This window comes from Taudactylus pleione, unplaced genomic scaffold (genome assembly GCF_031769625.1).
Source record: "Taudactylus pleione unplaced genomic scaffold, aTauple2 ptg000897l, whole genome shotgun sequence".
NCBI lineage: Eukaryota > Metazoa > Chordata > Amphibia > Anura > Myobatrachidae > Taudactylus > Taudactylus pleione.
The window spans coordinates 2,049,488-2,069,844 of record NW_028285298.1 but is presented as its reverse complement, the minus strand read 5'-3'; the positions used below and the strand labels follow the sequence as shown (position 1 = coordinate 2,069,844).

The 20,357-nt window shown below is 47.0% G+C and overlaps 1 protein-coding gene across 1 annotated transcript in view; it reads left to right on the top strand.

The window, feature by feature from the left end:
• Positions 1 to 20,357, top strand: part of ENTPD2 (ectonucleoside triphosphate diphosphohydrolase 2) — an 82,839-nt gene that overhangs the window by 50,082 nt on the left and 12,400 nt on the right. The window contains exons 4-8 of the mRNA XM_088459138.1: positions 4,958 to 5,117; positions 12,685 to 12,912; positions 16,287 to 16,556; positions 17,689 to 17,808; positions 19,330 to 19,467. Of these exons, the coding sequence (XP_088315264.1) occupies positions 4,958 to 5,117; positions 12,685 to 12,912; positions 16,287 to 16,556; positions 17,689 to 17,808; positions 19,330 to 19,467 (916 nt within the window). The remainder of the gene's footprint in view (positions 1 to 4,957; positions 5,118 to 12,684; positions 12,913 to 16,286; positions 16,557 to 17,688; positions 17,809 to 19,329; positions 19,468 to 20,357) is intronic.

The following is a 20,357-nucleotide window of genomic DNA, read 5'->3' as shown; positions in this document are numbered from 1 at the left end:
GAATATTCCATGGAATTGCTATGAAATTAATTATGGATAGTATCCTATAAATTATGAGTGACGTATTAATTTATAAATGAGCTGCTGCTTCTTGTTCTTTAATACTCTGGCCAAGTGTCTTTCATCCTGGTAGATAATCTGGCTGGATAATAAATATATATAGCATCATTCCATTGCACCCCACAGCGCTAGTTACTCTGCCGATAGGTTATGGGACCAGGACGCAGTCCAGCAGCCTTAAGATGAGTACAAACGGGTCGATTGTTTTTTTGGGACGACTGAACGATAACGATGCCGTTATCGTTCAGTCGTCCAAAAAACGTCCAGTTTCAGCCCCAAAACAGTGAACGATAATTTCCAATACGCGCTCCCGTTTGTAGTCGGTAGTTGCCGTTCATCGCCCAAGCCTCCAGTCCAACCTGACGATAATGTCAGGTTGAACATGTTCGGGGTTGAGGGAGGGAGCCCGGCACTAAACTAAATCGTTCTTGATTTCATTCAGTGTTTGTGCTCAGTGTCGTTAACAACCCTGAGCACAGCCCTGCCGGTGACACACTGGATGATTTCGTTCGGGGAGAATATCGTCTTGTGCGTACGCATCTTAAGGGCCTGATTACGTGCACTGCTGTACGCAGATTCCTGATTATTGTGAATCTGTGCAGGACCCGTTCTGTGAATGTGCAGGACGGGTCCTGCGTGATCAAACGCTGGCCCTCATTCAGAGGCGGTCGGAGGATGCAAGCGGTCTCTCAGAAACTGGGCGGCCGCTTGCATCCTGACCGGCCGCCTCTGTTTCGGTCGTTAGGCTGTGGGTTTACACCCACAGCTCTAACGACCGCTAGGGTGATGGTCGCGATGGTCGGGGCTTACGACGAGACCCTAGGGTAGGGTCTCACTTGTCGTAAGCCCCGGAGAGCTTCTGGCTCTGTCAGAGCCGGAAGCTCTCCACTGACATCACTAGTGATGTCAGTGGAGCCTCCCCCAAACGGCAGGCGTTCCCATGGGAACGCCTCCGTTTGGGCTGCCACCCCCCCGGCCCTCCTTCCAAACGGGGCGAGCTGTCAATCAACATCGACAGCTCGCCTCCTTTGGAAAGAAACCCGCTACGACCGTCGCTGTCGGTTGTAGCGGGTCTCACGCATGCGCACGAAGGAGTCGGCTCCCTCGTGCGCATGCGCACTGGACAAACATCGAGGCGGTCGTAGACCGTACGGCCGCCTTTCAATGAAGCCCTCAGTTCCTACTATGCCTCTGTCTGATTGACAAGCAGAGGCATTTAAGAGACGTTGAGGGGGTGGGGACAGGATCTGCGTCCATGGATGTAAAATCCTGGACTTACTCAGTGGCTGGCGCCGTCCACGTCACAATAATTATCCCAGCCTGCGACTTTAGTGGTGTCAGACACACCTGCTGCATTTGCGTATTTGCAAGGACGCAATTGCAAAGCTGTTTGTGTGCGACTTCGCCATCCTGACCTCTGCTGAATCAGCCCCTCAGTCAGTAGTCTTTGGTTTCCATACACTAACTCTGCTAATTTTTTATATATACTGTCCATAATGTATTCACCCCCTGGGCTAGAAGTTTGCTTCGGGCCTATCTAGTGTAATTTTGTGTTTACTACTGGAGAACATCTGCTCTGGAGACCACCTATGGGGACAGCAGACTCTCCATAAATGGAACATGTGTTTGGTTATGTACGAGTCCCTCGTATAACATTCTGTTTTACAGTCATGCTGAGTTTAAAAGTTCATCCCAGTTTTTTTTTTCTTTTATTAAATCCCTTCCCTTGTGCAGCACCTGACATTGCTTGGCGCGGATTCCCCATCATGTGTGGTGTTTTATTTTTAGAGCAGGTTGATCTTGGGGAGGGATTTATGCAAAAAATTCCTTTTAAAGGGAGACTAGAAGCTCTATGCGTTTTGTGGCAATAACAATTTCTATTTCAAGGGAAGTGTTTTTAAAATCCTAGTGATGTTAGTCCTGTTGCTACGCTAAACTGGGACCGCCTAGCAGGGCCGTAGCTAGGGTAGTGCGGCCGGTGCCATCGCACAGGGCACCACAGGTCAGTGGCGCTGTTTGGGCCTGTCAAATTTCTGTTTATTATCATTCTTACTTTTAGCTTCCTCTTATTTCATCCCCAGCATCTCCTGGCCTCCCCTATCATTTCCTGGCCCTTCCCCATGAAGCCATGGCCCTTTTTTGGGTGCATTATGTCCCTTTGAAAAATGAGGGGGGTGCCAATGCTCTTTCTGGCACAGGGCACCAGAAAGTCTAGTTACGGCTCTGTGCACCTAGGCCCAGTAAACGCTGGCCCATCAGTCTTTTATAGAATTATAGGAAGTATGGAGAATGCTGGAGACCGGGATAAACTTCCAGTAGATCACGTGCAAAATTAATAAACTGCTAAGTAAGCGTATGAATGGCACTTACGGGGCGTGATGCTCAGTATATGCTCCTGCTTAGTGTGCACTGATATAAAAGCGCTTATTCACTGGTATGCAGGGCTGTCATGGCAGAATTGTAGACCCTGGCTACCGCAATGCACTGGGGCCCCTACCCACCCATTCACGGGAATAAAAATGTAAACTCTTAATAGAATAAAACCTTTAGATTTATTGGTACTTTCAACAAAATCTACTTTTAAATAGGGATGTGCAGGCTCGGATTACTTCAGATTTTCCCGACAAAAATCGGGTCTCAGAAAGAGGCAAAACGTCATCTTTCATGGACAAACATCATCTTTAATGGACCTTTGCCCAGGAATGATGATGTTTGTCCACGAAAGATGAAATTTTGCCTCTTTCTGAGACCCGATTTTTGGCGGGAAAAATCCGAACTTGGCGGGAAAATCCGAACTAATCCGAGCCTGCACATCCTTACTTTTAAACATTAAAAAAAAAAAACGTGATGTAAGGCGAGGATTACTCAACAGAAACTTTTGAACACCCTCCTCCTTAATCCGGCTCTTATTCTTAGTGCAAATGATACATCTGGAAGCAAGCGTTCTTTCCCAGTTACGCCTCTTCATTCGCAAGTGGAGATGCCATTTTGCACTGGCTGTATTTCAGTATGCTCGGCTTTGGGAAAACGCACTAGATGCGTGCTGACACAGGTGCCTGGTCAGTGCTGCATCACCCCCCCCCCCACTGTTACAGCAGGTGATTTAAATCATAGGAGTATGTTTACTAAATGGCGACTTCTGCATGCCGCCTCTTCCCTTCGAAATTTAAAGCGTCGCTAATATTAAGTGCAGAACAGGCCGGACCTAATATTGGTGACGCGTTTACATTTTCTAGGTCAAACCTGCTGAAAAGCGACATTCAAATATATATTAAATGATCAATGTTGTCCATTTTTGAAAGAGATCAGTTCTCATGGAAGCTGACTTATTTAACCCCATAGTGGTTAGGCAGCCTCTGATGTCCGCCCTGGTAATGGTGGATCCGCCAGGCTGTAGTGTTCTCTGTGACGCGTTTCAGAGGAATAGTATCCTTCCTCAGAAACAGGAAGTTTTTCTCAACCTTTAACTCTTATCAAAGTCCCACATCAGCCTGAACATGTTTACCAATTGTCCCTTTGAAATGGTAACCAATTAAAGACTAACCATGTGGAAGATCGGGCACTAATGTGTGGGATTAGTTTATTTAATTCTCCACATATTATTTGAGTGTCTGGGCACCAAAATACTTTGGGGTCTATTTACTAAGCAGTGTTAGGAGACAGAGTGAGAAGTGATACCAGCCAATCAGCTCCCAACTGTCATTTTTCAAACACAGCCTGTGAGATGACAGTTGGGAGCTGATTGGCTGGCACCTTATCACTTTCTTATCACTTTTCACTCTGTCTCCTAACACTGCTTAGTAAATAGACCCCTTAGTATTGGAAAATACTGCGTCAGTGCGTCCAGTTTTAAAAACAATCATTATTGCTGAGCAGGGCCGGATTGAGGGCCACATGGGCCTGGAGCTGAAAATGAACAAGGGCCTATTATGAGGAGCACAGGAGGTGTGACCAGTGTCACGTTGGCGTGTACCCCCTATACTCTCAGTCCAAATGTCTCCCTAAATACGTAAAATAAAAAAATGCTTAATTTTGTGAGGTAAACAGAATACAATTTTACTACTTATGATTTATGGCTGACCATGTGGGGAGCAGATGGCCAGTCAACATCATGTTGTCATGACAATGGGCCTATTTTTATGTGGAGGCCTGGAGCTGTAGCTCCATCTGCCCCATTGTTAATCTGGCCCTGCTGCTGAGCACCCCTGTGCTGGGTGCACACTTTGACAACAAATTGGACGATTGATAAGTGCGTATAGCTTACCAATCAGCCACTCCATGTGTCTAGGCTGACATCACAACTAGGCGGGTGTTTAAATTCCCTGCAGCCAGTGTACGGACAGACGGCGGGTCACTCGTACACACAGCCAAATGCATAAGCTGACCTGCAGGGCCAACCTGATATGTCTGCGAACAGCGTTCAGACATCTTGGGTGTACACACCCGCCGATACACTCGCGATATATCGCTCGTCGATAGAACCAGCAATTTATCGCTAAGTGTGTACCCAGCATTAGGTTCTTTATAGACGGTTGGTCTGGGTTGCCAGATGGGATTTGCACTGTGAGTGGGGCCACAAATGATCAATGTTACCTGAACTGCTCTGAATTGTTTGTAGTGTTTGTACAGTTCAATGGTCAGAGCGATAGATTGGTTGGATTGTTAGCTGCGTGGCAAGCATAACACCCTGGGGCTATGGTCTAGATCTCCAATTCCAGGTAATGCATGAAACCGACGGCAGCAAACCTCTATGTAGAGAAATGAAAACAAGCCGGAAAATGTATTTATTTATTAACGTTAATTATCAGTTACTTCTATAGCATCAGCATATTCCGTTGCGCTTTACAATTGGAAATGTAAACAGGCGCCATTTATAAGGAGTGTTCTCTGTCTGCAGCTGGACCAATCCGAGTGCATCTGATCTGGTTCTGGAAGCCGTTGGCTCCACCCTGAAGTCCTATCCTTTCAGTTTTCGAGGGGCCAAGATCCTGTCGGGTCAGGATGAGGGGGTCTTCGGCTGGGTCACTGCCAACTATCTCCTGGAAAAGTTTATCAAGGTAATTCAATTAGTGCAACCCCTAAAAAAACTTTTCTTTATTGAGAGCGAATGTACCAACCAATCATTTTCTGTCACTTTACCGGCTGTGTTGGAAAAAATGACAGTTAATCTGGGTACACACCAGGTCGACTTGACAGCCGACGGGCACTTTGCCAAGCGGGCAGCCGATTCAGGTAAGTAAACACACTTACCAATTGGCCGCTCGACACGACATCACGGGACATTTGAATTTGTTCGCCCAGCTGTGACTGCAGTCCCTGCAGCAAGCGTTCGGTTGGTTGACGGAACGCCCGTGCCCATCGCCTGATGTGTCGGTATGTCTACAGATACATCAGCTATTGGCTGTGCTGCACAGCTGACACAATATGTCTGTGAACGACGTCGTTCACAGACATATCGGGGTACACACCCGCGGACGCACTTGCGACATATCAGACGTTCGATTGAAGGGCTGGTATATCGCCCAGTCTGCACCCAGCATGAGGGGCTGATTGTTTGGTACTTTATCGCTCCAATTTTTCTCTCTCCACGCTTTGATACATCTCCCCCATCTGACGATAACTGAGTGAGTTGCCAAGTAACTTGCTTTATGTATTATGGAATGAAGCACCACAGTTCTCCATATGGGAGAAGACGTTATATTCTGGCTAATGCGGATAAAAAGTCCTCCAGAAATAATGGTAACTCCATGACCTTTCAATGAACCATAGCGCTTGCCAACGGCTGTAATTTATTGTCCTCCTTGCACCCAACTGGCCCATGTATAATGGGGGCTGATGCCAAGCTCCAGATATCCCAATTGTGACTCGCAGTGGAAGTCAGATAATTCTGTCATCAACTGGTTACATCCTTAGAGTGCAAAGTTGATCCTATTGTAATGCTACAAATAGCAGCGTGTGACTAAAGCCTAGAATCCCAGCAAGCCGATAACACTTTTCTAACGCGTTTCTCCAGGAATTATAACTAGTTTCATAAGGGGTATGGAATTCAATTAGTAGTTACTGATATCAAATACAACCCACCTATAGGTTCATAATTGGAATGCAATCGTATTGGAGCATTGTGTAAAGCGGGTATAGACTTTACACAATCTTCTTGTAGGATTTGTAGTTCTACAACAGAATATAATTCAGTTATCTATCTCTGATATTTAGCATTATTCACCCATTATTTATTGCAATACAAATCCAGATATAGTGGGCAGCACAGATGGTGTAATGGATAGCATTACTGCCTCACAGCACTGAGGTCGTTGGTTCGATACCCACTACGGCCCTAACTGTGTGGAGTTTGTATGTTCTCCCTGTGCTTGCGTGGGTTTCCTCCGGGTACTCCGGTTTCCTCCCACACTCCAAAAATATACTAGTAGGTTAATTGGCTCCTAACAAAATTACCCCTAGTGTGTATGTGTGATAGGGAATATAGAGTGTAAGCTCCACTGGGGCAGGGACTGATGTGAATGGCCAAATATTCTCTGTAAAGCGCTGCGGAAAATGTGTGCGCTATATAAATATATAAGTAATAAATAAAATAAATAAATATAGTATTCCCATTGTGCTTATTGGATTGAATAGCTTTAATTATTTTATAACCTCATGGCCCTGTTTGGAAAGCACAGGGTGTGTCTCAGGGAAAACACCACTGTCTATGTTCCCCAGTCTATGTGCCTCCAGGCCTCGCTAATGGCTGCTTGTTCTGGATAAGGGATGGCCGTCTGCTTTCTATAGAACAGAGTTTGTGGTAATGGAGGACGGAGTATTCATGGAGGATTAATCGTTCTGTAGGGCATGAAAAGAGACGAGAAACCTGGACGGGTTCCCTGCTCCCTGTGCCAGGACGTGAACAGGTGATACGTGCAGCCTCTGTGCACCTGCGCACACCTAGGAGACCTGGTCACGAAGTCAAAGTGTTCCATGTTAGCAACTGTAGAACAATCAAACATTAAATCAAAACTGGGAGCAGTTAGGCAAGTCGGACAAAACTCCTATGTATTGAGTTTAAAGGCCGACCCCCTGCAGTAGATTTGTTGAGATCCGTAACTAGACTTTTTGTTGCCCTGTGCCAGAAAGAGCATTGGCGCCCCCATCATTTTTCAAAGGGACATAATGCACCCAAGAAAGGTCCATGGCTTCATGGGGAAGGGCCAGGGAAGAGATAGGGGAGGCCAGGAGATGCTGGGGATGAAATAAGAGGAAGCTACAAGCAAGAATGATAATAAACAGAAATTTGACAGGCCCAAACAGCGCCCCCTGACCTGTGGTGCCCTGTGCGATGGCACCGGCCACACTACCCTAGCTACGGCACTGGATTCGTACATATGGAAACATAGACTTTGACGGAAGAAAAGGACCTACAGGTCCATCTAGTCTCCCATTTTTTGTGGTGGTATTTTTTCATTTTAACTGTGCCCAAACTCCTGGCAAACGGCACGCATCGATCACCCTTTCTGTATAAAATCCTTCCCTTTCAGTCTTTTTTTTTTTTCCCTCCAATTTCTGTGTGTTCTCGTTTTTTCCAGACATTCTTTTATATTATATTTTTTTGAAAAACATTCTGCCCTCCGGAACCACTAATATTTCTTTTGATAGATTTAAATATTTCTATCCTATCACTTTTGCACTTTTGTCCCCGACTTCACTCTACGCTCTACATCCCCTAATGGCAAAACTGTGGCAACACATGCTGGGATGTGTAGTGCCACAGCAGCTGGAGGGCTGCATGTTGAATACCCCTGCTCTACATGTCCAGCAACTGATATGTTGCCCAGGGTTGTAACTATCGATGGGCCAGGATGGCACTCGCCAGGGGTGCCAGTCCAAGTGGCGGTGTGCCGCCCTGGCTCAGCTACCCACAAGTTTCGGGGGGGCCCCCCTGCAGCTGCCTGACTCTGAGCAGAAAAGGCAAAAGCTGTGGTAATTCCTCCCCCAGAGATCCTGATTTTGGGCTCTCACACGGAGTCTCCATGGTGTTGTGGCAGCGAGAGTGACGTCATGATGGTGGGTACACAGCGCTCGGTGGGTGTGACTTTGGGTAGCACTGCAGTAGGGGAACGGTGGGGGTGAAATGAGTGAAAACCGTAGGGGTGATGTAGCTCCGATGGAGTGTGATGTGAACGGTGAGTGTGTGAACCGGGAGGAGACCGGTATACTCCCATTTGTCAATGAGGACCCCTGCTGGTATCTGGGGTACGGTTTTGCTTCAAGAATACACTTGAGGCATAGCTTAGCTATATACAGGGGTGGTGTCAGAGAGGAGGGGGCCCAGGTGCGAGCCCCCCATCTCTCTCTGATACAGTAGACTCTGGCATTGCACCAGTCTACTGCGCAGGTCTCCGGTAACGTGGAGCTTGAGACACCTCTACTGCGCATTTTGCAAACTTCTGGGAGAATGGCCATTTTCCCGGTGATGTGCACTGCTACAGCAGTGCCGACGCGTGACGCCGGAGAGGTACGTATTAATAATGGGTGCAGGGTGTGCGGTGTGGGCCCCCCTGGACCCATGGTCCCGTGTGCATCTCATATCCTGCACCCATTGCTGGTGTGGCCCTGGTTTGGCAAAGTCTTTGTGTGTCACCAGTGTGTAGAAACTGTATTTGACGGCGGCGTCTCACCGTTTATGGTTTCCACTTACCGGTTATCACAGGCAGCTGGGCTTTTCATGGTGCATGTGCCGGGGATGTGCTACAGATACATTTGTGCCGGCTCAGCTTCGGTGTACATTATCCAACGCGTTTCGGCAAGCCCGCCTTTCTCAAGAGTGAGTGTTTTAGCCAAGCAGGAAACCTTACACATATAGGACCCAGGACTTATCTGTAAGGTTCTCCAATCGCTAGCAGCACGTTGTCTGAGCTTACAGGACGATAACTGCTCTCTGGGGCTCTTGCAGCGTCTGTGGGCGTTTTTTTTTTTTTTGTGTGTGTGTCCAGGCCGCTCGCAAAGCTGTGGATGTGCGAGCGGGCTGGAGACCGACGATTATCGCGACCATCGGGCTTGCGACAAGACCCTGGGGTAGGGTCTCTGCTGCCGCAAGCCCGAGTGGACTCCCTGCTCTAATAGAGCAGGAAGTCCACTACTGACATCACTAGTGATGTCAGTAGGTCCTCCCACAAACGCCAGGCGTTCCTAAGGGAACGCCTGCGTTTGTGTAACCACCCCGCCTACAAAATGGGGCGAGCTGTCACTCACCATCGACAGTTGCCCCGTCTTGTAGCGAGCCCCGTAGCGACTGAAGTACAGTTGCTCGGCGGGGCTCGCGCATGCGCACACCGGACGTAGCGCATGCGCAGAGGCCAAACATCGAACCGCTTGCGAGCGCTGTGCGCTCGCGAGCGGCTCTGAATCTGGCCCTTTGTGTAGTGTATGAAAGAAGGGAGGAATCATCCTTAACTCCAAAAAAGTGTCAAAAATAAGTAAATCTTACTGTGCTGGAGGCTTTTATTGGCCATAAGCAAAGTATGGACAGTTATTTGGTGTTACTCACAGGGCTGGTTTTATGGTATGTAGTTATGTTCAGAATGGATAATGTTGACAGGATGAGCATGTCGGCATCATGCCAGAGTCAACATTGTGAATGTCGACATGTCAGTTGACTTTAAGACACTATCGACACTATGAATTTGATTCGTAATTGGTCACATACCCATTGTTATATTATAAACCGCATAAAATACTCTGAGCATATCTTCAGCACCTGATTAACCATTAGGATCATTAGGCTGCAGTCTAGGGCACCGGAACTTGTGGTGTTCTGTACTGTAGGCCTGATTCATTCCAGATCGCAACTGCGGTTACGCACGCAATCGGCCGATTGTTGCATACAATAATGTATGCATTTTGCAGTGCGCGAACCGGCCACTGCAATCGGAACTGCGATCGCAGTGACCACGCAGACCTATCGCAGAGTAATTGACAGGAAGTGCCGTTTGTGGGAGGTGACGAAACGCAGGCGTTCCAGTGCGTTTGAACGCCGTTGCAGGGGCGTGCATAAACTATCCACCGCGATGCCCCACGCAGCCTGAGTACTCACAGCGTGCGCTGAAGTTAGCAATTCCTGAGTAAGGTCAGAGCTTGTGCAAGTGTGCGTGAGGCTGCGATGGTACTCGATGTTATCGATGGTTTCGCAGTCTTGCTAAGGATTACGGATGTGTGTAAGGTAAAGTGGGCATCATTATGTTGTGCTGCGGTGGCATAGCGATCGCAATGTATAAGCATATCATCGCAGTGAGACTGCGTGCGTAATCACTATTGCAATCGCAGTTGCGATCAGTAATGAATCGGGCCAATGTCTCTCTACCTTTTCGCACCTTCAAATCGGTGCGCACAAAAAAACCCTGTGATTTTCCTCTGAAAAAAAAAAAAATTGCAAGGATTAGATTTCAACTGCAATTTTCAGTGGGAGTTCCCCATGAGAACCGCTAGCACAAGCCAACTCGCACCTAATTGGATCTTTAGCGCTAGGGCAGTATTTACCATTGTCTCAGCACCCTGGCTAATTCCAAGAAGGACTAAATGTAAACGTCTTAACATTGTCAATCAAAACCCTACGTTCCCTGAGCAGTAACGCCTGGCAGGCACCAAAACCCTCTATTTTTCCTTAAAACCCAGATGAATTATGGGGCTTTATAACGGGCTTCCTACATTCATTGGACCATTCCCGGTAGGGCATGATGGGTTTCCAGAACCATGAACCTGGCGGCTCGTATAACCTGGCACCTCTGCCAGAACCACAGTATCACTTTCATGCTCTGGGAAAACGGTGCACGGCCCTAACTCTTCCGGATGCTACTGTTCCCCTGATAGTCAGTCTGTCTGTGGAAGTGATGACTGACGTGGAGCGGGTCATAATTTCAGCCTGTCACTGAGCTAATTATTATTTATTCGGGGAGTAGAAGTTCTGAAGCGTACTAGTTACAGTATATGACGTCTGAAAATCTGGAGGAACTTCACCTGTTGTAACCCGCAGATTTCCCCTGTAAAACAAGAAGTTCCGGGTTTCATTCCCATTCGTCTGACCCAGGTTATGCTGAAGGAACTGGTCAGGGATGGGAACTGCAAGGTGCCTATCTGGTTGCATAAAATTGGATTTAAGAAATAAAAAAAAAAAAAAAAAAAATCAAACGGATTTATTTGATTTAAATCAGATTCTTTGCATTTAAATACGATTTTCTTTATCAAAAAAAATTTTTTTTCAAGTAAATGTTTTACATTTGTAAACGTTTATTTAAATAATTTTTATTTAAATCAAATAAATCAGTTTTTGTTTTTTGTTTTTAAATCCAAATTTTATGCAACCCCGCAACTAGTCATCGTTTCATTGGGTGGTAACCATTTTGTGTGATGAGCCAGTGCTCAGCCTATGAGCTTGGAACTAGTGACATCACTGTGGCACCAAACAAAATGGTGACCCTTGCTCCTAAATTACAGGGAGTACCCTTATGATTGGTCCAGCCCATAAAATGGCTGCTTCCACAGTGCGTCATTCTCAAAGAGTGTCTACTTTTTAAGATAAAAATAACAGACCATACAGCTGCTATTTGCATTTGTGTTTTCTTATCCATGAGCTGAAGAGGTTGATGAATAAGGGTAATGGATGAACAGACTATTCCACTTTTTCATGTTTAGCAATATAGGCCCTCATTCAGAGCCGTACGCTCTGAGCAGAGCGCACGCTCTGAATGAGGGCCGGGCTCCATTTTCATGGAGCGTCCTCCTGGACGCTCGTATAGCTGTGGTTCACCACCCACAGGCTATACGAGCGTGCATTGTGATGGTCGCGATGGTCGAGACCATCGCGACCATCGAATTTGCGAGCCGGAGCCTGCGGTTGAGGTTTTCAACCGCAAGCTCCGGAGTGATTTTGGCTCTATCAGAGCCAAAATCACTCCCACTGACATCACTAGTGATGTCAGTGGGCCGGCTTCTGACGGGAGGCGTTCCCGTGGGAACGCCCCCGTCAGGGAGGCACGCCCCCGGCACGCCCACCAAAGGGGGCGTGCTGTCAATCAACATTGACAGCACGCCCCCTTTGATCGGACACAACGAGCGAAGGACTTTCCTTCGCTCGTCGCGTCTGGCGCATGCGCACGACGGAGCTCCCTCCGTCGTGCGCATGCTCAGTCCATAACATCTACCCACTTGCGAGCGGACAGCCGCTCGCGAGTGGGTCTGAATCAGGCCCATAGTGTCAGGCAAGCTTATAAAGAGCTTATAAAGAGCTTCATGATTATCACACAGGAAGTAGATTTGTGTGCATGTTAATGTAGTCCCCATCTTCTAGAACTGCTAATGTCATTGTATCCAAAGCACGATTAGCCCCGCCCTGGAGCTAATTAGCAGATACCCAACAAGGCTGGCATCAGGGGGTAACGTTTGCAAGCCATGCATAGATTAAATATTGAACTTCACTTGTGTAAGACGCATTATTACATTAGATAGATGAAGTTGGGTTATGTCTGAAAGACCAAATGAACAATATTCTGATTATAGATATTCTCTAAACAAATGCATTTTTCTTTACGTCCTATGTGATGTCACGCCGCGGTGTCGGCTCTTACATTTGTTCCACAGTTTAGCTGGATCGGACAGTGGTTCCAACCCAGGAAAGGGACAATTGGGGCCATGGATCTTGGTGGGGCCTCTACCCAAATTACCTTCGAGACCGCGGCCAAGATAGACAGCGGAGAGAACGAACTGAACTTGCGGCTTTACGGTCAGTCCTACCGGTTGTACACCCACAGCTTCCTCTGCTACGGGAGGGACCAGGTGCTGAAGAGAGTCCTGTCCAAAGTGATGAAGGTATGGAAACGGATAATAGCCTGGTCCAATGTGATGCAGTATAGCAGATTGGGGTGCGATACCTGCGAGCGTAGGGTAGAGGCATGGCGCGATTTATAATACACAATGGTTCGAATCACTCCCAAGCGAGAAGAAAAAGGGGATTAATGCCTTACTTGTCATTAGTGGAGTTTCCCGCCCAAGAGTTTGTCTGTTTAGATTTAATAGACCATTTTACATACACCTAGCATCTTACGTCACGAGATCTATAGCGTATTGTCTTTTTCTTAAAATTTTGCGTCTTAGGCTTGTATTCCATTCGTTTCACCCCCGCGGAAAAGTTTTGCCTGCCGGACTTTTTGCCGACATTGCAGAAACTTATCAGGCGCGCTCCCGATTTACTCCGTATTCAATTCCAAAACAGGAGAAAACTGGACTCGGCGAATGTGAAACAGGCGAAAAGTACTGCCAGAATTGGGGGAATCACATTGAACCCCAGAAAAAGATGGGGCACTGTGTAGGGGAGGGCGCTACTGGGGGCACATTATGGGGGGGGGTGGCTGATACTGGGGGCACTGTATAGGGACTACTACTACTGGGTGCACTGCATAGGGGGGACTACTACTACTGGGGGCACTGCATAGGGACTACTACTACTGGGGGCACTACATAGGGGGAACTACTACTACTGGGGGCACTGCATAGGGACTACTACTACTGGGGGCACTGCATAGAAGGGACTACTACTACTGGGGGCACTACATAGGGGGGACTACTTCTACTGGGGGCACTGCATAGGGACTACTACTACTGGGGGCACTACATAGGGGGGACTACTTCTACTGGGGGCACTGCATAGGAGGGACTACTACTGGGGGCAATGCATAGGGGCTACTACTACGGAGAGCACTGCATAGGGACTACTACTACTGGGGGCACTGCATAGGAGGGACTACTACTACTGGGGGCACTGCATAGGGACTTCTACTACTGGGGGCACTGCATAGGAGGGACTACTACTACTGGGGGCACTGCATAGGAGGGGCTACTACTACTGGGGGCACTGCATAGGAGGGACTACTACTACTGGGGGAACTGCATAGGGGGGACTACTACTACTGGGGGCACTACATAGGGGGGACTACTGGGGGCACTGCATAGGAGGGACTACTACTGGGGGTACTGCATAGGGACTACTACTACTGGGGGCACTGCATAGGGACTTCTACTACTGGGGGCACTGCATAGGAGGGACTACTACTACTGGGGGCACTGCATAGGAGGGGCTACTACTACTGGGGGCACTGCATAGGAGGGGCTACTACTACTGGGGGAACTGCATAGGGGGGACTACTACTACTGGGGGCACTACATAGGGGGGACTACTGGGGGCACTGCATAGGAGGGACTACTACTGGGGGTACTGCATAGGGACTACTACTACTGGGGGCACTGCATAGGGACTACTACTGGGGGCACTGCATAGGAGGGACTACTACTACTGGGGGCACTGCATAGGAGGGGCTACTACTACTGGGGGCACTGCATAGGAGGGACTACTACTACTGGGGGAACTGCATAGGGGGGACTACTACTACTGGGGGCACTACATAGGGGGGACTACTGGGGGCACTGCATAGGAGGGACTACTACTGGGGGTACTGCATAGGGACTACTACTACTGGGGGCACTGCATAGGGACTTCTACTACTGGGGGCACTGCATAGGAGGGACTACTACTACTGGGGGCACTGCATAGGAGGGGCTACTACTACTGGGGGCACTGCATAGGAGGGGCTACTACTACTGGGGGAACTGCATAGGGGGGACTACTACTACTGGGGGCACTACATAGGGGGGACTACTGGGGGCACTGCATAGGAGGGACTACTACTGGGGGTACTGCATAGGGACTACTACTACTGGGGGCACTGCATAGGGACTACTACTGGGGGCACTGCATAGGAGGGACTACTACTAGGGGCACTGCATAGGAGGGACTACTACTACTGGGGGCACTGCATAGGAGGGACTACTACTATTGGGGGCACTGCATAGGGACTACTACTGGGGGCACTGCACAGGAGGGGCTACTACTACTGGGGGCACTGCATAGGGGGCGACTACCACAACTGGGGGAACTGCATATTGGGGACTACTACTACTGGGGGCACTGCATAGGGACTACTACTACTGGGGGCACTGCTTAGGGACTACTACTACTGGGAGCACTGCATAGGGTCTACTACTGGGGGCACTGCATAGGAGGGACTACTACTACTGGCGGAACTGCATAGGGGGGACTACTACTACTGGGGGCACTGCATACGGGGGACTAGTACTACTGAGGGCACTGCATAGGGGGACTACTACTATTGGGGGCACTTCCTGAAATTATGCGAGGAGGGGGACGTCAGTCCATTACCTTGCCAGGGGTGTTTGGATCCCTAGATACACCCCTGACCAAGGGTTCTGGGTGGTTTCCCAACATCTGCACCTCAAAATATAGAATTTGCACTTTTTTTTCTCCTGCTATTCTGTAGAGTAAAGGTATCTCCTATTTCAGTGCCTTGACTTTCCGCATAGGCGAAACGGAATGGAATTGAATACAGAGTGAAAAAAAAAAAGAAGCAAAATCATTGCTAAAAACCATGCGAACAAATGCTTTTCGCTTCTAATTTGAATACGGTCCTTAGTCGCGGCTTAGTCGCATCTCAGAAGAGCGATAAGACACTCAATGTACTTAGAGATGCTAGGCTGCGACTTTCCACGCACAGAAATTGGAAAAACAACCATACAAAGTTGCAGATGAAGCACAAAGGGACTTTGCCCGCAGAGAGGGGCTATTTGGCGCTACTAGAGCAACAGTGCATGCGGACACATCTGTAAATTCTATTGTAATAAGGTAACAGTCCCGCTGTCCCAGAGTCTTCTCGCCACCCATGGAGCAGATTCAGGGGATAACCATCCACGGCACATGTGAGAACAGTACTTATGCCATGAATTGAACAGTGTGCTGCCAGAGCTTTTCACATACTTTGCACATGAGAAGTTCATTTTTCTTCCATGCAAAAGCAAGAAGCCCCCGTGTGAAATGAGTTCACTTTTGCGGGGGTGAAAAATGTTTCCCTGCCAAAGAAAAAGTTTAGTTGCTCCCATTGAGAAATGCACTTCTTAAAATCTGGAACTCCAGCGCCATCTTGTGGTAGAATAAAGTGTAAACGTGTTTTAAGCTTATTTTATTTTATTATTATTACTTTTGTTTTGTTTATGAATAATTAATATTTTCCCTGGACATAGGACACAGTCTGGTAACTTAAAGTTCTTAAAATAACCAAAGGGAAGTCTCCTGTTACAAATGTATTATATTCAGTATGTGATTCTTTTACTTGCAGGAACAGTCCTACTCCGTTACCGTCCAGAATCCGTGCTGGCCAAAAAATTACACCAAACCATTGACCTTTGCAGACATTTATGAGAGCCCCTGCACGTCCAATGAGAGACCTGCGAACTATGATCCTACCGTGGCCATCACCATGACTGGGAGCGGAGACGGCGGACAGTGCCAGAGACATGTGAATAACCTCTTTCAGTTCTCGGTCTGCCCTTTCTCCTCCTGTTCCATTGATAAAATCTTCCAGCCCCAAGTGTCTGGGAAATTCATCGTAAGTTTAACGCTATATTAAAAATATAACTTCTATCTTTTTTTTTTTTTTTGCATCATTGGCGGCGTTGTTGCCGTTGCAGCACCTATGAGGTCGGAGGGAGGTAGTTCCATCGCTGCCCGTAACCACTATCCTGTCAGAGCGGTGAAGCCGAAACATGGCCTCACAGTGTATGCGCAAATTCCCTGCAATGAATGGGTCACATGACCATGGACCGCATCGCCTGGTACCATGTATGAAACATTGCTTGGGCGTGTGGTGATACGTTGTTCCGCCCCTGTTTTGCATAGTTTCTAAACAGAATGTGGCACATCGGATGGAGTGTGTGAGCCAGTGGTAATCTGGATTCGGGGACATTGAGGCTTCTGATTGGTTCTCTCCCGCCCGCACCCCCCACCCTCTCCCCTGCTCTAAAATGGTCACTTGTGATGGTAATGCAGCTTTAAACTACATTTTAAGGGAATTGACCAATTCTTTTAATAGCCGTCACTCTGGGCAAGCTGCCCGATGCAAATGGAAACACAATAATATCAGTCTGTATATTGTAAGTAATTGCTGCAGTCTGCTACACAAGTATGCTGTGCTTAAGTATGGATATCCTGAAAACCTGGACTGTTAAGGTGCCTTGAGGACAGAGTTTGCCTCACTGCCTACGTGAATACACCTCGTTATAACCAAATACTGCCCCTTTAGTTGCCAATGAAGACGCAAGTGGGGCATGAGTCAGCATTTCCCGTTCATGCGTGCCCAATACGAAAATACGCAAGTTGCTCTTAAAACTTACGTGTGTTCACCCAGCATCAGACCTGTAGTTCATTATTCCGGTCTTTGAACACATTAGTTCTAATTTCTGTTTACTGTATTAACGCTTTTACTTCCTGTACGGTCACTTGATACTTTTGGGAATTAGCGTTTACTGGAAAACAAATCATCTTGCACAACATTTGCCATATGTTTAATATTCATCCCACATGCAATCCGCTACAAACCAGGTCTGCTGTTGTCATGACAACACTCTAGCGCAGGTTTCAGGCCTCTATAGCGATCGTAAAATAAAACCAATCTATAGCTCTATAAAAGACCTCTGTTAGTGGACACAATGGTACATTAATGACTGTTGCTTTTCTTTCAGGCTTTTGCAGCTTTTTATTACACCATAGACTTCATAAAATCGGTGATGAAGATGCCAGTGGAATCCCTGGAGGATCTCCGTACAGCTACCGATGCCATCTGTTCCTCCTCTTACACTGAGGTGAGTCACTCTATGAGCGGAATAACTCCATGGTTTCTGTGTAATGTCATTACATGGGGGCTTAATCAACAAGTATGATTCTATAGTTACTCCTAAAATCATCCTTATTCCTGACACGTCGTGGCTCCGTTTTCATCGTGACATTTTCTGTTCATCAATACATAGTTACCAATGTTTTAAAATAATTCACACTTTACTACTGCACCTGAGCACGCCCCCTGCCTTAATGGACCTTCTTACGCTACAATCCGCATCCATTGGCTCACATAGGGGGTTTTTCAATTTTGCCGCAATAGCTGTTCTGTTAGATTACCCAAGTTGACGATCATTATAGGTTGGATATTCAATGGTCAAAGATGGATAATGTTTGTAAACTTCGTAAGTTTTTCTTCGTGTGGAGATAATCTAATAACTTTTAATGTTAGATTATTATCATTAAAATAAATGTTTTAGGCCGGGAAGTACTAACTTTGCGGTGTACATCCTGCCAGTCACCACAAAATCGCATATGTACTAACATATGCGATTAGTATCGCAAAGGACAGGGGGGGGCAGGGAGAGGTGCGGGGCGGTGAAGCGGCGGGGAGCAGGATGCGGTAAGAAACTCATAGGCCAGAAAAACCTGGCGTTACTCTCCGCATAAAAAATCGGGCGGCCGGGGCTTAGTACATATGAAAATGCGGTAAAAACCCCGAAAACTGGGTCTAAAATCTAAAAAAAACAATTATTTTTAATTTTACTCTATTTTAGATTTAAAATAATGGTATCCAGACTATAGACAGACAGTTAAAAGAAGGTTGACATGTACAAATGGTCGACAGGGTCAAATGGTTGACATATGCTGCTTTTTTGTTTTGTTAGGGTTAGGCACTTACTTTAGTGTTAGGCAGTTACCCGAATGGTTAGGGTCATCATTGACGGGACACCATAACACATCGACCTCTAACTGTTTGGGAGGGGGAAAAAACTACCATAGCTGGAATATTTGCTCTGGAACTTGAATGGCAGTGGTGGGTCAGATGGCTGACATTTCTCATCATAAAACTGGTTCATTGTGCAACTTTCCTGTAATAATGTCTTATTTCACATTCCCAGATACAAAGCACTGATGGTTCCACTCTCATTTCTAAAAGTGGCTGCACACTGAAACGCGTCGGGTACCCTAGCAACTGCCTTGGGTGTATTCCCAAGGCAGTTGGGAACTCACCCGAGGCAGTTAGATCATTGAATGGCTTCAATTGTTCTGCTTCTATTGAAGCCATTTAATAATCCATCCTTTATTCCCATATGATCCTGTGTGGGGGGTTCAGCCAGCAGTACGGTTCCCAAGTCGGGCTGCAATTGGAGATTGCACATTAGAAGCAGTAGGTGTGACCTTGTGACTAGTGAGACTGGAAACCACCTTTGTGTCCTACCTGTAATTCTGTCCCAATGTGTCCCTGATCTAGGTTCATGTCCCATTCCACTGTCTGACCAGGATATAAATTCTCCTCTCTCTCTCTCTCTCTCTGTGTCCTACAGCTGTCGAGCAAGTCACCGCCCAACGTGCAGAAACACCTCCACGGTTACTGCACCACCTCAAGCTTCATCTACCTGCTAGTCAGCAAAGGATACAAGTTTGACAATGAGACCTTCCCAGGCATCTCTTTTGAGCGGAAGGTGAGTACAGAATCCCTGTGCTTGTCCCCCAATATTTTCCTCTTTTGCGCATCAATTTTATCCTTCTTATGAAGTTTGATTCAATATTGCACCAATGCGTTTGGTATAATTTTTTATATATATATATGAAGCAGACTGTACTGCAGAAGTAGACTCAGAACTGTCCTATGTTCCCCACATTCAATCCAAATCCTGTTGCATACACCCAAGATATATTTCCAGAATGCGACAATATCTCAGATGACATTTCAAAAACTCACATTGATGCCCTCATTATCTCCCGTAATAGCTATTGCAATAGCCTCCCTGCTGGACTTCTCTTAACCAGACTTTCACCCCTACAATCTGATTTGAATGCAGCACCTAGACTAGTTTTCCTTGAAAATTTTCTTTTATTATTGTTAGGGGTGTGCACCGGCCACTTTTCGTGTTTTGTGTTTTGGTTTTGGATCTGGATCTTTCTTCGTGTTTTGGATCTGGATTGGTTTTGCCAAAACCACCCTTCCGTGTTTTGGGTTCTGGGTTTTGTGTTTTGGATCTGTATTTTTTTGAAAAAAAGCATAAAAACAGCTAAAATCACAGAATTTGTAGGTTTTTCTGCTCCTATGCTATTATTAACCTCAATAACCTTAATTTCCACTCATTTCCAGTCTATTCTGAACACCTCACACCTCACAATAGTGTTTTTATGTCCAAAAGGTTGCACCGAGGTAGCTGGATGACTATGCTAAGCGACACGAGTGGGCGGCACAAACACGTGACCCATCTAGGAGTGACACTGCAGTGGCAGGCAGGATGGCAGTTAGAAAAACTAGGCCCCAAACTGTACATAATGCAAAGAAAAAAAGAGGTGCAAGATGGAATTGTCCTTGGGCCCTCCCACCCACCCT